Here is a 13,319-nt window from a genome sequence, read left to right as displayed (position 1 = left end):
GGGAGAGGGCTTGTCAGGCTGAGAGAAGGGGGATGAGGCAGCTCAGGCCTGGGCTCCCCCCACTGTGCCCCTCAGAGGGGGGAGTCCAACGCTGGCAACGAGAGCGGGCAGTTTACATCTTGGGATTTTTTTTTTTTTTTTTTTTTTTTTTTTTTTTAGTGTGGTGGTTTTCTTCCCTAGACCTAACTGAGCCCAGTTTAAATTAGACCATTTAGCTATTTTAAAGCTGCATTGGCCTTCCCAGCAAGGATCCAAGAACATGCGGGGTTGCCTTGCCTCTGGGGCAGCTGAGCCGGCGTCAGGGCCTTGAGCCGGTGGCGCCGGCGGGAGGCGTGCACATCAGCACGGGCACGGGCACGGGCTCGGGCTCGGGCTCGGGCAGAGGCCCCGGATGTTTATTTCACGGACCACACTAGCTGTTTATAGGCTGCTTGAAATTCAGCCAAATCTGGACAAATTAGGCACGAAATGAGAAGCACATTGCATTTCCAAATCATGTGTTTTGGAAGGAGAACCCAGATATTTAAAACATGTTGGCATGAACTTACCGAAGCCCTGTGACCCGACTTGGTGTTCGCCGCGCCCCGGGCTTGCTTGCCGCCTCTCCCTGGCCTCCTGCCGTTCGGTGCGTCACTCTCCGTCCCTCCTGCCGCCAGCAGCCACGCACAGCCGCTCAGGCCGCGCACGCGACTCTTAACGTGAAGACGGCGCTCCGCCTTGTTTCCCAAGGAGTCGGAAACGCAGTGACCGAGAAGAGGCAGAACAGAGCGGGCCCGCAACTCTGTGGCCGTCCCTGGGGCCCCCTGGGCCCATGGCTAACGCCACTCACTGGAAACAATCCTGAAATTGGACCAGCAGCAGACACTTCATTGCAGCCAATTCAGTTCCTTACTTTTGACACTTACAAACTGTACCCCATCCTAGACCCCAACAAGGTGCTTCAGCAGCAACAGAGCTAAAAGAGTAAAATTCTATCACTCATATTCCAGTTCAGGAGTCAAGTGAACCGTGGTGGTAATGTGAGCGTGACTGAGTTAGTTGACTGAGTTAGTTGCATTAAATGGGTATGCATGAAGGTGGGGGTTTTTTTTTGCTCTATTTCCCATCAATCTTAGTGAATCATGCTGAAAATACCAGAGTAGACTGCTCTACAAATGGCACCTTATTAGTCAAGTGTGGAACTTCTGAGACTAAATGTTCAAGGAGCACTGGAATTTTAGAAAATGAAACAAATCAATCATCCTGAGTACGATGATTCGAGACAAATGACTTCATTGATTCACCCCTGTTCTAAAAAAGAGTAATTTGTTTTATCTAAGAACTTTCCAAAGGAATTATGTCATTTTTTCTCTTCATATTAAGCATTTTTATTTTCCTCGGATAAATACTCAGAAGTGAGATTGCTGGACTGTGTGGTAGTCTATTTTTTTTTTAATTAAGTTTATTGGGCTGACATTGGTTAGTAAGATTGTATAGGTTTCAAGTGTACAATTCCATGGTACATCATCTAGAATTTTGTCATTTTGAAAGGGAATAATGGAGCCGGGTCATGTTTCCACATAGTCCTCCAAAGAGAAATGTATTTCCAAAATATCAGCATTCTGGGCCCTTACGAATTTAAGAAAAAATAGAAATGATCTGATTTAATGACCACCCTCTTACCACAAAATTGGGATTCATTGGAGTGAAAAGGGAATGAGATAAAGAATAAGTGCATTGTTGGCTTTCACTTGTTTACATATTTATTCACCAGGAAAATGCATATGAATATACTAATCACAAAGAAATAATGATTGAGTTTCTGCATGAAGCCAAGCCAGTGAGCGAGCGAGTCCGGACAACTGAGACGTGTTCTCTGTCATAGAAGGTTGTCTGGCCTCGTAAGCAAATCTGTGGCTGTGCCGGAACAGAGGCGCCACGGTTGCTCCTGCAGGGATGTGGGGTCAGCGCTCCACTCAGCCTGAAGGACACACAGAGGAGTGGGGTGCCCGGACCCTATGGGGGGGGCCTACAATTAATTGCACGTTCAACGTTTAAGCTTTTCCAACTGGTTGCACTTGCATATAAAACAGAAAACATATGGGACTGTGTAATTTAAAGTTGGATTAATGTCTGGCACATAGTAGGTGTTCAATAATATTGGCTGAATGTACAAATGAATGATTAGTGTTTTGTAAATTCACCAGAGGAAAGTTTCCTGTGGGCTGGCAGAGTGTAATGTGCACCGTGACACACATACAAACAGGCCCGTTTCTCTGTGAAAATGGGGTTGCCGAGAAAGCTTAAGCTGTCATTTTTCAATTAAATGTTGCATTAGAGTAAATGGAGAAAAGATTATAGACATAAAAATATCAATCGAAAATATTTTAAGTTGTAATTTTAAAAATTCGCTTATAAAACTAATTTACAGATGAGTCATGAATTTATAATTCTTAAATGAGATTTGCTTTGCATTTTAGCAAATCTTGCCTGGCATTTGCGGACAGACTGGTGTCTGCATATGAGAGACATGGTTCTGAGAGATACTGCTTTGCTCGTGTATTTCTCATTTATAGCAAAATAATAAATACTGTTAAAAATAACATAGAACAAGTTGTAACAAAAAGCAGCAGCTCCCTGTCCACTTCTTCCCATCTCTGGTTCCTCCTCTGTAGGAAAAATTACTTTCCTCTCTTCAGATACTTCTTCTGGTATTTACCATAATTCTTGCAAATAATGTGCATGTTCTGCTATTTCTTGATATTTCGGATTTACCTTTCTACTGACTTCCTGTTATGAAAGATAAGGTGTTATTTTCTTATCCTTCCTTATCTGTCAATACTTTCCTCTCCTCCTTGTTCCCAGTACAGTTTTAGTTTTTGTTGAACACACTCAGTTTTTTTTTGACTCGTAAGTCTAACGTTTTCATTTCTAATGCTGCAGTATACCATGACTACATTTCCTTGCTTGTTATTTCTGTTGTTGCATTTGCTTGCCTTCCTAGCAGCTATGTAAGGCACCTCTCGGCTCAGTTTTCCACACAGGAAACCTGTCAGGTAATCTCTGAGCTCCACCCCAGACTCCCTCCAGGAACCTACTCCGCTCGCTCCCTGTTACTTCCTCATTTTGAAGGAAACATGTCCTCTAGCCACTCCCAAAAAAGGTGCACAGGAAGGAAACTCTTGAGACGTTGACTATGTCAAAGCCGTTCATTCGTTTTGCACATAATGGGTGGTCTGTAATGTGAAGCCTGTGAGGGTGTGAGTGCTCCTCCCAGGATTCTAAGGGAAGGGTCCACTGTCTTCCAGCTCCCACTGCTGCTGTTGGAAAGTCAGATGTCTTTCTGACTCCTGGTGCTTTGTCTGTGACCATGCCTCTTGGGAAGGTCAGGGCGGAATTAAAGTGACATGACCCCGAGAACAGGCTCTGGGACAATCTGGATGGGCTCAGATCCTGGCCTTGTCACGTTAGTTGTGCTTAACCATTGTGATTCAGTTTTGTCATCTGTAATTGGTGTTCCTACAACACAGGCTTGCGGGGGCGGGGGTGGAGGTGAAATTAATCAAGACAATAAATGTAGAGCTTTTGGCATAGGCCATGGCAGGCGGCACGCACTCAGCAAGTGCACGCTCCTCCTCCTCTTCAGGGGTCAAAAGTCAATCATTTTACGCCTTCCTTTGTGCCCTTCTCACCCGTTGTGCTAGGCGGTCGGTGGCCCATTATAATCTGGATGTACATGCGCTACAGTTAGGAAATTCTTGATCAATAGGTGATAATGCTACCTGCGTGATCCAGTTCACAGAATTTCTATAGTGATTAAATCAAGCTGGATAATATATGTAAAATCTTTTGAAACATATGTAGCGCCAGACGATTGTCTGACTTCGGCACACAAAGGCTGTGCCGGGGTCTTCGGGAGCTGTCGTCTGGGTGTCTGTTGCGTCTGTGATGGGGAATGACACGGTTCTGGGAAAACATATTCTTTCCCCTCTTCTCTCCCCTGCGAGGAGATCCTGGCCACAGGGGGAAGTTAGAGACCTAGGAAACACTCTAAAGCTTCTTTATGTCAAAGCGACTAAAATAGTTTGAAGCGTGAACTGTGCCAGCGCTAGTGGGCTGCGTGGTCTCATTTGCTACGATGCTTCTATAGGAACGTGTATCCCAAATGCCAAGGAAGAGCTTAGAGCTGACATATCAGAAACCAGCCTGTCAGTTGGGAGCCAGCCTTGTTAATTATTCCGTCTGCTCTTATTCCAGGCACGCTCCCTTCCTCTCCTTCCTGTCCTCCCTGCCTGGCCCAGCTCCTCCCGCACCTCACACTCTGGCTGGTCTGGCGTCCACGTGGTCCACCGGGAAACTCATTTTCCTGTGTGAGTCTCCACAGGCTGGAGGCGCGCTGGGACCGGCAGTGAAACCCGGTTCACACGGCAGCAGTTACCTGTGCTAGAGGGGGGCGCGGCAGAGGGGGCTGGAGACATACCTACTCACATCGAGAGGGGGCGGGCTTGGGGACAGAGCCCAGGGGAAGGGCTTGGGGATAGCTCAGTGGCCATCCGCCAACCTTAGGTTCTTGCTCTCTGGACCACGGTCATTTACCAAAGTGCCCACTGGGGTTCTCTTCGCTGCCAACAAATCCCAAACAGTGAGGAAATAAAAGGAATGGTCAGTAATTGGAGAAGTAGAAAAAAACCAAGCCTAAGACTCAGGAAGTCTTGAAATGCAGCCTGTGATGTGAGCCGGCGCCCCCGTAACAGACGGGCCGTGGGCCTGCGTGCCTGGGCGGGGCCGCCGGGGCCGCCATGAGAAGTCCGGACTCAGTCTCCCCAAGGAACAGTGTCTGAGGTTTGATCTGAAGCAGCCTGACCCTCATGGCACCTTGTAACAGGGTAAACTATGGAGATGCCAGGTGGAAAAATGGAAATGGTGTTTTGAAACAATCTTGCGGTTTAAACAGCATACAAGTCACTGCTTACTTGAGAAGAATTCTGATCTGGTGAGTGTGTCAAGTCACTGAGCACCTGCTGTGTCCTGGGTGCTGCGCCAGGTGTGCAGAATGCGGAGTCGGGGCAGCATGACCTTTGACCTTTGCTCTTGGTAAGACGGCTGTGCCGTCGGGGAGTTTTTCCCTTCACGCGCCCATAGAGAGAAGCTGTGGAAGGTTCTCCGAACCCTCTGCAGGTGAACCTGTATCAGAGACTCCACGGCTGTGCTCAGGAGGAGAAGGCGCCAAACTGCACGGGCTCTCCCAAGAGCTTCTCCACCCTTCGAGGAGAGAGAGGCCAAGGGGGCGTTTTGGTCCCCCCTGAGGTAATGAAAGAGTCGCTAGGACGGCTTTGGGAATGTGAGCTAAACATTTTAAAAAACTGAGACTTTGTATCAAATGAAATTCCAGATAGACTGAAGAGTTGTTTTAAAAAATTTTTAAAGGAGGAAGAAAAACTAAGGAACCAGAATAGCACTGCAAGAAAATTCTGGCCAAGTTATATAACCTTGGTTGGAGAGGGAGAAAAGAATTGTTTAACCATGACCCCAAGGTAACAAATCACTGAGGAAACGACTAAAACAATTTCGTTCCTTCAAAAATGTCCATGTTAATTCTCTGATTCCCAAATGTTGCTCTTCATCACCTTGTCTTTCTCTGAGAGGTTTACCATGATGTCGATCCTAACAATATTCATCAATTCGTTGACAAACATTCACAGAACACGCATCGCATGTGAGGGACTGTGCAGAAGGCTGGGCAGCAGCTGGGGGCGAGGCTGCAGTGGCCTTGTGGGTGGCACATGGGGGCGGGGGAGCCTTTGGAGGAAGTGGGGGCATCAGCCAGAAGTCAACCCAGCCCCTGCAAGGCAGGCTGTGTCCCTCGAGGAGCCCCAGCTTCGCCCCAGACTTTGTTCTTCCGGTGTCTGCTTAGTGAATTAAGTTATTAATCAGTCGATCAGTGAGGTCACCTGAATGTACTAAGTGGCTCTTAAGGAGAAGGCACAGTGCTAAATGCTAAATGTGATGGAGAAAGACACCCTGGGTCTTGCAGGAAAAGTGTAGGGGGCCCGGAAGGAATACAACGGGGGCCTCATTTGGATTTGAGGGAAAAAGAAGGGCTTTGAGGAGGCGACATTTAATTGTAGGCCTGCAGGTAAAGAAGGGACTAGCCCTCAACATGGAGGGAGCAGGTCCCAGGCCTAAGAAGGCACCATGGGCTTCTCCCGCATCAGCAAATGGAAGTAGAAAGCTCCGGAGGGTCCCGGGTCCGTCCTGAACAGAGTTCTAGGGCTTTGAGCGACAGGGCCATGTGATGTGCTTTACATTTCAGGATGATTACTTCCCCTCGAATCGGGCCCCCAGCGGAACGGCGCTTCCGCTCTGCAGGGTCTCTCTCTCAGCTGCCTCGGGTGGCCGAGCGGCACCCACGTGGAGATGCTTAGAGCACATCTGGTCCCTACGGGACGGGAAGCCTTGTGTCCTTGCGGCTTACGTCACAACTCAAGATTCCAATTCAAGACAATGATCTTCCTAAAGACAGAAACATCCTGAGGATTTTTGGTTAACTTTTAACCAAAAATTATTGAGAAAGACTCCGTTTAATAACATAAGCTAAAGAAAACCCAACCCAAAAAACCTTTGAGAAAAGTCAACGTGTTCAATCTTAATAAGTCGGATAGAAACTTGCAAAATGGCATAGTTAGCCTGCATTATTTTTCTCAAGGGCCTACTATTCCAGGGAAAAGAGACATAATAATGCTAACTCAGTGTCTTTTTTTTCTGGTCTCTCTGCATATTTGGGACATTACAGAAAGGCAGTTATAAAATACCATCTCAAAGATTTTCTTCAACTTGACTTTGTATGAATGTTGAGATAGTTTGGGGACTTAAGAAACGAATTTATTATGTTATTGCATTTGTAAGCTTCCCTTTTTATTAGCTTTTTATGGTCAGCCCATAAAAAGGATTAAGTTTAAGTCTTTTGGAATGCAGGATTTTGGACTCACTTATGTTCATCTTTCCCATTTATTTCCCCTCGACTCCCAAGTAGAAACATTCAGCATGCGTTCGATTTATCTGTAAAAAGTGTTCTACAATCTAGACATTGCAACATTTCATTGGAATAAATCACTGAACTTGGTGGAAAGATTCTAGGGCTATATAAGAATTAAATTGAAATTAATTTTTGTCCCATACGCGGATTAGCAGAACGTGGAGTCAGAAGTTTGGAGTGGGTGATCTCTGGGACTTGCTCTCCCCTGTTGCTCTCAGATATGTATTTTAACTCCCTTCCCACATCCTTCTCCGCCCTCCTGCGGCTGGAGTTGTACTGAACACGCCTCGGGGTGGACCTTTACCTAAGATTTTCCTTCATGCACAGGGCCCATCACGGTGCTTGCTGGTGTGTGCCGCAGCGCCAGGGGCATTCGCGGCCCTCTCAGCTGGGCACCCGGAGCCAGAGGGAGGCGTGTGGGCTTCCACAGCACATTCACGCATCCATGGTTATCATCTGCATTCCCTGCTGCCCCCAGCAATGAACTGGCGCTGAATTAGGCAGGCAGCTTAGTCTTCTTTGCCACTCTGACCAAGGAGCTATTAAATAGATAGTCAGGGTTTTAGAAACACAGGGATGAATCCGTTTCTAGTTCTCTACAAGTTCTTTTTATCCTTCAAACGTCCAACAGAGACCTCCTTTGTAGCTATCGTCTTGATTACGTCTAATAGGAGACCTGGTTGTTACCTAAAAATCCTGGGTCTTAATTGTTCACAAAAGGGGTCATGCCCGTATTGAACACAGCAGTTCCTGTGACTCGCTGCTCTGAGGTCAGGCTGCAGAATGGCGCTCACAGCCCAGGACTTCGTATAGCCTGAGTGTCTTAGCCATGTGCCTCCAAGTTGTACCTGTTAGTTCCTCATACACGCACACACACATGCACACCAGCACACAGCTGAAGTCTCGCTGAATAAGTACTTTCGCTGTCAAATATTTAGAAAGACATGGATGGCGAATTCAGTTTATTAGTGATTTCATGTTATTTGAAATTCATTGCTCTATGCGTTCGTAGGATGGGTGAACTGAGATTCTTACGGCAAACCCATATTTGTTATCATTATCCACAGTAAATCCCTGTAGACTGAAATGGGATTGTGTCCCTGCGCTTGACTCAGCCTTGTGCCCACTCACTGGAAAATGTCTTCTTCTAAAAGTACACGTGACAAGTGTTTGAAAGTCTGATCATGTGGCCCCTCCCCTCGCAGGGTACCTGGGTCCTCTGTGGCAATGAGCCACTCAAATGTGTCTTCTAATTCAGGTGTTTTTCTACCAACACTGCAGGATGAGGTTGGCTTCTCCTCTTAATTTACATATTTTTGCAGGACTCTAGCTAAGGTTGTCATGGTTCTCTGAATTGGTGACAAATGTAGACAGGACTCTGTAAATGTGCTTTGAGAGGCTGGCTGAATTGCATTCGATGTGATGGCCTCAATCTGACACCGTTGATCGCTTATAAATTGAGAAATCAGAAAAAGTGATTTCATATAGAAGGAAAGCTGGCTCTAACGGGTTGTACTTTATGAGAGACTGAAACAGGAAATGTTTAATATGTTTTAGTTAGAATGATTTTTGTTTTGTAATAAAAATAATAATTCTATTTAGGCTGCATTTTAGTTTCTTTATTCATTTTAATTCTTCCGAGTTCCCCAACCACTGAAAATGATAAAATAATAAACGAACATTTACTCAACCCTCACTCTTGGCCAGGAGGCATTCTCCTAGGTACTTGAAATATTAAACCATTTAAGACAAAACAGCTACTCTTGACAAACTTACAATCTAGCGGAAAGATTAACATTAAAATGAATACTTGTTCTATGATGTGACGGCACTAGAATTTCAGAATTCACCGTGTTCCGTGACGACACTAAAGAATAAAATATTTAGCCGTAAAACTAAAGGTAATATATACAGAAAGCTTGGCTCGTTGTCTGGCAGATGCCTAATACTGGGCACGTGGCCGGGAAGCGGAGCACTGAAGGCTGGGAAATAGGAGGGGTGTCTACCCGGAGCAGGCGGGGGGGTGGGGGGCGGGTAGGTATTATTTCTAATTAGGAACAACAATAAAGCCGATTAAAAATGGAATTCCTTTTTACTATCATCACATGCTGACGTTTCCAAACACTGTCAGTGCGGGATGGCCCTGGCTGGGACAGACGCCCCCACGCCCTGCCCCTGGCTCACTGGAAGTGCCTGTACTGGGGGCAGCGAGGGGTCTCGGGGGGCAGGGAAGCTTTCAGATGGCAGGACGCCCGGTTCTGTAATAAGATGAGTTTCTCAAATGGGATATGTGGGAGGACATTCCAGGAAGGCTTCCTGCACAGATAAAGGATGTGAAACAGCACGGGCCACTGCGGTGCAGGGGCCTATAGAAGTTATTTTCCGTAAATGGTGATGGTCAATTAGACATACACGTGGAAGACGATCAGTCTCAACCCCATACGTTACACACACTCATCAGTTCTAGAGAACTCGCAGACCTAAAGCCGAAAAAGAAAGCAATAGACGTCTCAGAGGAAGCGGGAGAATATGGTCATGCACCTGGTCTTTGAAGCAGAACAGCAAAGACTCTAAAAGGAAAAGACTGAGGAGCTGGAGCACGTTAAATCAAATGTTTCTTTTCTACAAAAGATACTATGAAGTGAGTGAAAAACAACCCATAAAACGGGAGGTTTTCCTGATACATATATGGGATGAAAGACTCAGGCCTAGATGTATAAAGAACCCCTAAAAATCAAAGGATAAGACACGTGATCCAATAGGAAGGAGAACCAAGCAATAGACATGCAGAATCACTTCACGGAAGTGTTATCCACGTGGGCAGTAAACATGTGAAAAGGCGCTCTCCTGTCTTAGTCATCAGGCAAATGCAAACACAGCCACGATATGATACCACTCTGCACCCACCAGTGGAAGTAGGAAGAAGGACAGAGGAAATGTTTCAGCAAGGACGTGGGACAAACAAGGCGTGCACGCACCGTTTGTGGGCGGGTCAATTGGCACAATGACTCTGGGAATTGTTGGGTGGCGTCTCCCGGAGCTTCCCACATGCTCAGTAATAACCTAGCAATTCCACACCTGGCTGTGTGTCCCGTGGAATGTGCACGTTCGCTGAAGGACAGGTACAGGATGCCCATAGAGCACTCCATCCCAGACGCACACTGGAGGTTAACAAGGGCCCACGAACAGCAGACTAGAAAGTGAACTGTGTGAATTCACATGGCAGACAACTGTGCATCTCAGACAGATAACTGTGCATCTGAGACAATGAAAAATGACATTTTGCATGCAGATGCAAAATGTGAATGAACCTCAAGACATTTGAGCAAAGGGCACAAAAGAATAGTAGACACAGCTAGGCTCTGGTGTTCAGGGCTTGGGCTGTGTTACCTGAAGGCAGTGACCGTAAGCAGATATCGGGGGGGTGGATGGGGGGGGTCTTTGAAGGTGTTTCTTAATTCAGGTGCTCAGGGTGTCATCAGAAGTAATAATGAAAGTCATGCGTGTGGGAACATCAGCCTAGGAAAATGAGAAAAATGACAAAGAGTCCAAGGGAGCAGATGAACAGGGGCAGGGACTGAGGAGCCTGCAGAGGATGTGGGAGGATCATGTGAGTGGTTTGAGCGTGAGCAGGAGCCTGAGGGATGGGGCAGAGTTTAAAAAGAAGGAAGTGTCTGCGATGGTTCATGCCTCAGGAGGGTCCAGTGGGATAGGCTGAGAGTAGCAGTTATTTGCTGTGAGGAGGCAGCAAGTGGCTGGCCACGCACAGCCACCAACACCTGGGGCAGGCGTGGCAGCAGCAAGAAGGAGACAGGAGCGTCTCTTCAAGAAGCTCGGCCGTGCAAAACCAGTGAGTGCTAGGCGGTGATGCGGGGCGGAGGGGTGGCGCGATTTCAGCTCGGCCAAGACTGGAACCTCGTCACCTGCCATTAGGAAAGAGCTACTGGTGACTTGGGGGAGTGACTACTGAACCAGACGTCAGGGAGAAAGGGGCCCGTCCAGGGGGCTCGACCTCAGGAGGAGCATGAAGGTGGACGTGAATAAAGACACATGTGGGGTTAAGGGTGCAGGCGGGTGTGGGGATTCCTGGCCAATAACCTCAGTTTTTTCTTGGAAGTTGGCATCAAAGTCATTTGCTTTGAGGAAATGGGGAGGATCTTGAAGACTTTGTTTATTTTCATGCACTTTCATAAAAAATAAAACCTTTTATTTATATGTAAAATATATAATATACCTACATTTCATTAGTTACATATCAAAAACTTCATTTCTTGTGAAATAACTGATTTCCAAATCTACACCAGGAAACATTACACATGAACCATAGGATACCCTAAGTTGAATCCTACCCAGCATCCTTTATAGCGCTCTTGTTTTGTTTTTTGTTTGTTACTATAGACGATTGAGGTGTAAATTTTATTATAAAATGTTGAAGAATGTGATTCCAGTAGTTTGGTGAAGTTGCTGTCATCAAATTTGCAGATTGAGACTTCGAGACCCGCTGTGGAGAGGATCCCGTCCGTAGCCCCCTGATGGTGGGGCAGGGCCCACTCAGCCTCATGGTTCCCAGCAGACAGACAAATCTGGGGGGGAATGAGGGGGCACACTGGAGGACCCCCGAGCTGAACCTGGCTGGTGTGCCATCCTCGCGAGGCAGGCAGCAGCGGAGGGCTCTGGCCCCTCCCTGGACTCCTTTGGCGGGGATGAAGTATTTTCCCGCCCGGTACTATGGCTTCCGGAAGTGTGTGCTCTGACCAGTGGGACCAGTCCCTGCTGCTCCCAGAGGGGAAAGTCCTAAGAGATGGGAGTCACTGCAAGTGTGCATCGCACATGACCCTTCCCGAAGAGAAGAGCGCATGTCTCCTCTGCTGTAAGTGGTAGAAAGAGACAGAACCCAGAGGATGGGTGGGACATACAAAAGCGAGGCCCAGAATGGTGCAGATAATTGTGCACGACCACTCCCAAGTGCTGGGTAGAGCCTGAATGCAAACCCTGGTTGGTCTGACTTCAAAGCTTAGCCCTGGCTACACAGACCTCACTCTCCCTGGTGCATCCTTGTTGGCACATCACACATTCAAAGTGATCAGGGCCTGGCGATCAGCTTTCTCTTACTTGCATATGTTACCCAGAAACTTGATTGCGGATGTAAAGACTAAGGCGAGGGGGAGGCGAGCCCAGAAACTATCCCCAGCCTCCCAAGTGACCCCAAGCTAAAGAGAAAATGGGCTCATGTTTTTTTTTCCCCCCAATTCTTCGTCTTTCACTTTCTACCCTTAACTGCTCTGAGACGCCTTGATGTTATGTGGATGTTATTTCCTTGGTCCCAGTAATAATTATATATGGGAAAATCAACTGACTTGAGAAGTTGGGGTGCTGGCCTATATTTCTGTGTGTTATTGTTTTTGAACTGTGTAGAAACACAGCAGAGAGTCGCTGCCCGGAAAGAGCGTCGGTGTGCCGTGCTCAGCGTCCGGAGTTCTGAGCCCGCAGCTCTTGACGTAAAGGGAGATACTGCTTATTATCACATGTACTTAAAGACACATAATTTGATCAGGGGCTGTTCTAAGTGGTTTTTGTGTTTCTTTCAGATGCCGCCCATTTAATGTGGTTCGAAAGACTCTACGTTTGGCTTCAGTGTTTTGAAAAATATATCTTGTATCCAGCAATAATTTTGAACGCCCTCACTATTGATGCCTTTTCAATAAGCAATCACCGGAGACTCGGGACCCAGTAAGTGGATAATGGGATAATGGTTTATTCTCCTAATGATTCAGCGCATGACGTTTTTAAAACCTAGTGAAGTTTCTCCGAACAGGCTGCGGCAGAAGGCAGCTTCCCTGGTGTCTTTTACCCAAACTCCGTGGAGCTGGGCGGGCACCTGCAGAGGAACCGGGGTACAGGGAGGTTGGATCTGCTGGGGGTGATGCTGTGAGTAAATGTCAGTAGATGTGAAAGGCGTCCTGCAGACCGGCCGGTGAGCCCTACCACGTTATCAGAAGGCCAGGGCGGCTCCAGGGCCCCTGGCGCTCCTGCCTCCTGTCAGTTCATTCAGCAAGCACTCTGTCGTTTTGTGTTTGAGCATCTGTCACTGCTCTCTCTGCATGGATCAGGAGAAGAGTCAGTTACAAGAACAGAGCACAGAGACCTCATGATGTAGGATACCACATTTTTGCAAAGCGTTCACGATGTACAGTTGAGTTTTTGGCTTCATATATTAAAATTAACTCTGAATGTACAAATAGAAATCCACTGGATAATTTGTGGATTTGTCTTTCTGGCAAAAAGTTCAAGTTTCTGGTCAAAT

At 47.0% G+C, this 13,319-nt stretch overlaps 1 protein-coding gene across 1 annotated transcript in view; it reads left to right on the top strand.

Annotated features, from left to right (window-relative positions):
- PCNX2 (pecanex 2) overlaps positions 1-13,319 on the top strand; it is a 215,149-nt gene that overhangs the window by 95,762 nt on the left and 106,068 nt on the right. The window contains exon 20 of the mRNA XM_054576753.1: positions 12,604-12,745. Within this exon, the coding sequence (XP_054432728.1) occupies positions 12,604-12,745 (142 nt within the window). The remainder of the gene's footprint in view (positions 1-12,603; positions 12,746-13,319) is intronic.

Source organism: Pteronotus mesoamericanus, unplaced genomic scaffold, assembly GCF_021234165.1.
Source record: "Pteronotus mesoamericanus isolate MK-2021 breed Mesoamerican mustached bat unplaced genomic scaffold, CSHL_Meso_final contig_347, whole genome shotgun sequence".
NCBI classification, from domain to species: Eukaryota; Metazoa; Chordata; class Mammalia; order Chiroptera; family Mormoopidae; genus Pteronotus; species Pteronotus mesoamericanus.
This window is presented reverse-complemented; position numbering and strand designations above follow the sequence as displayed.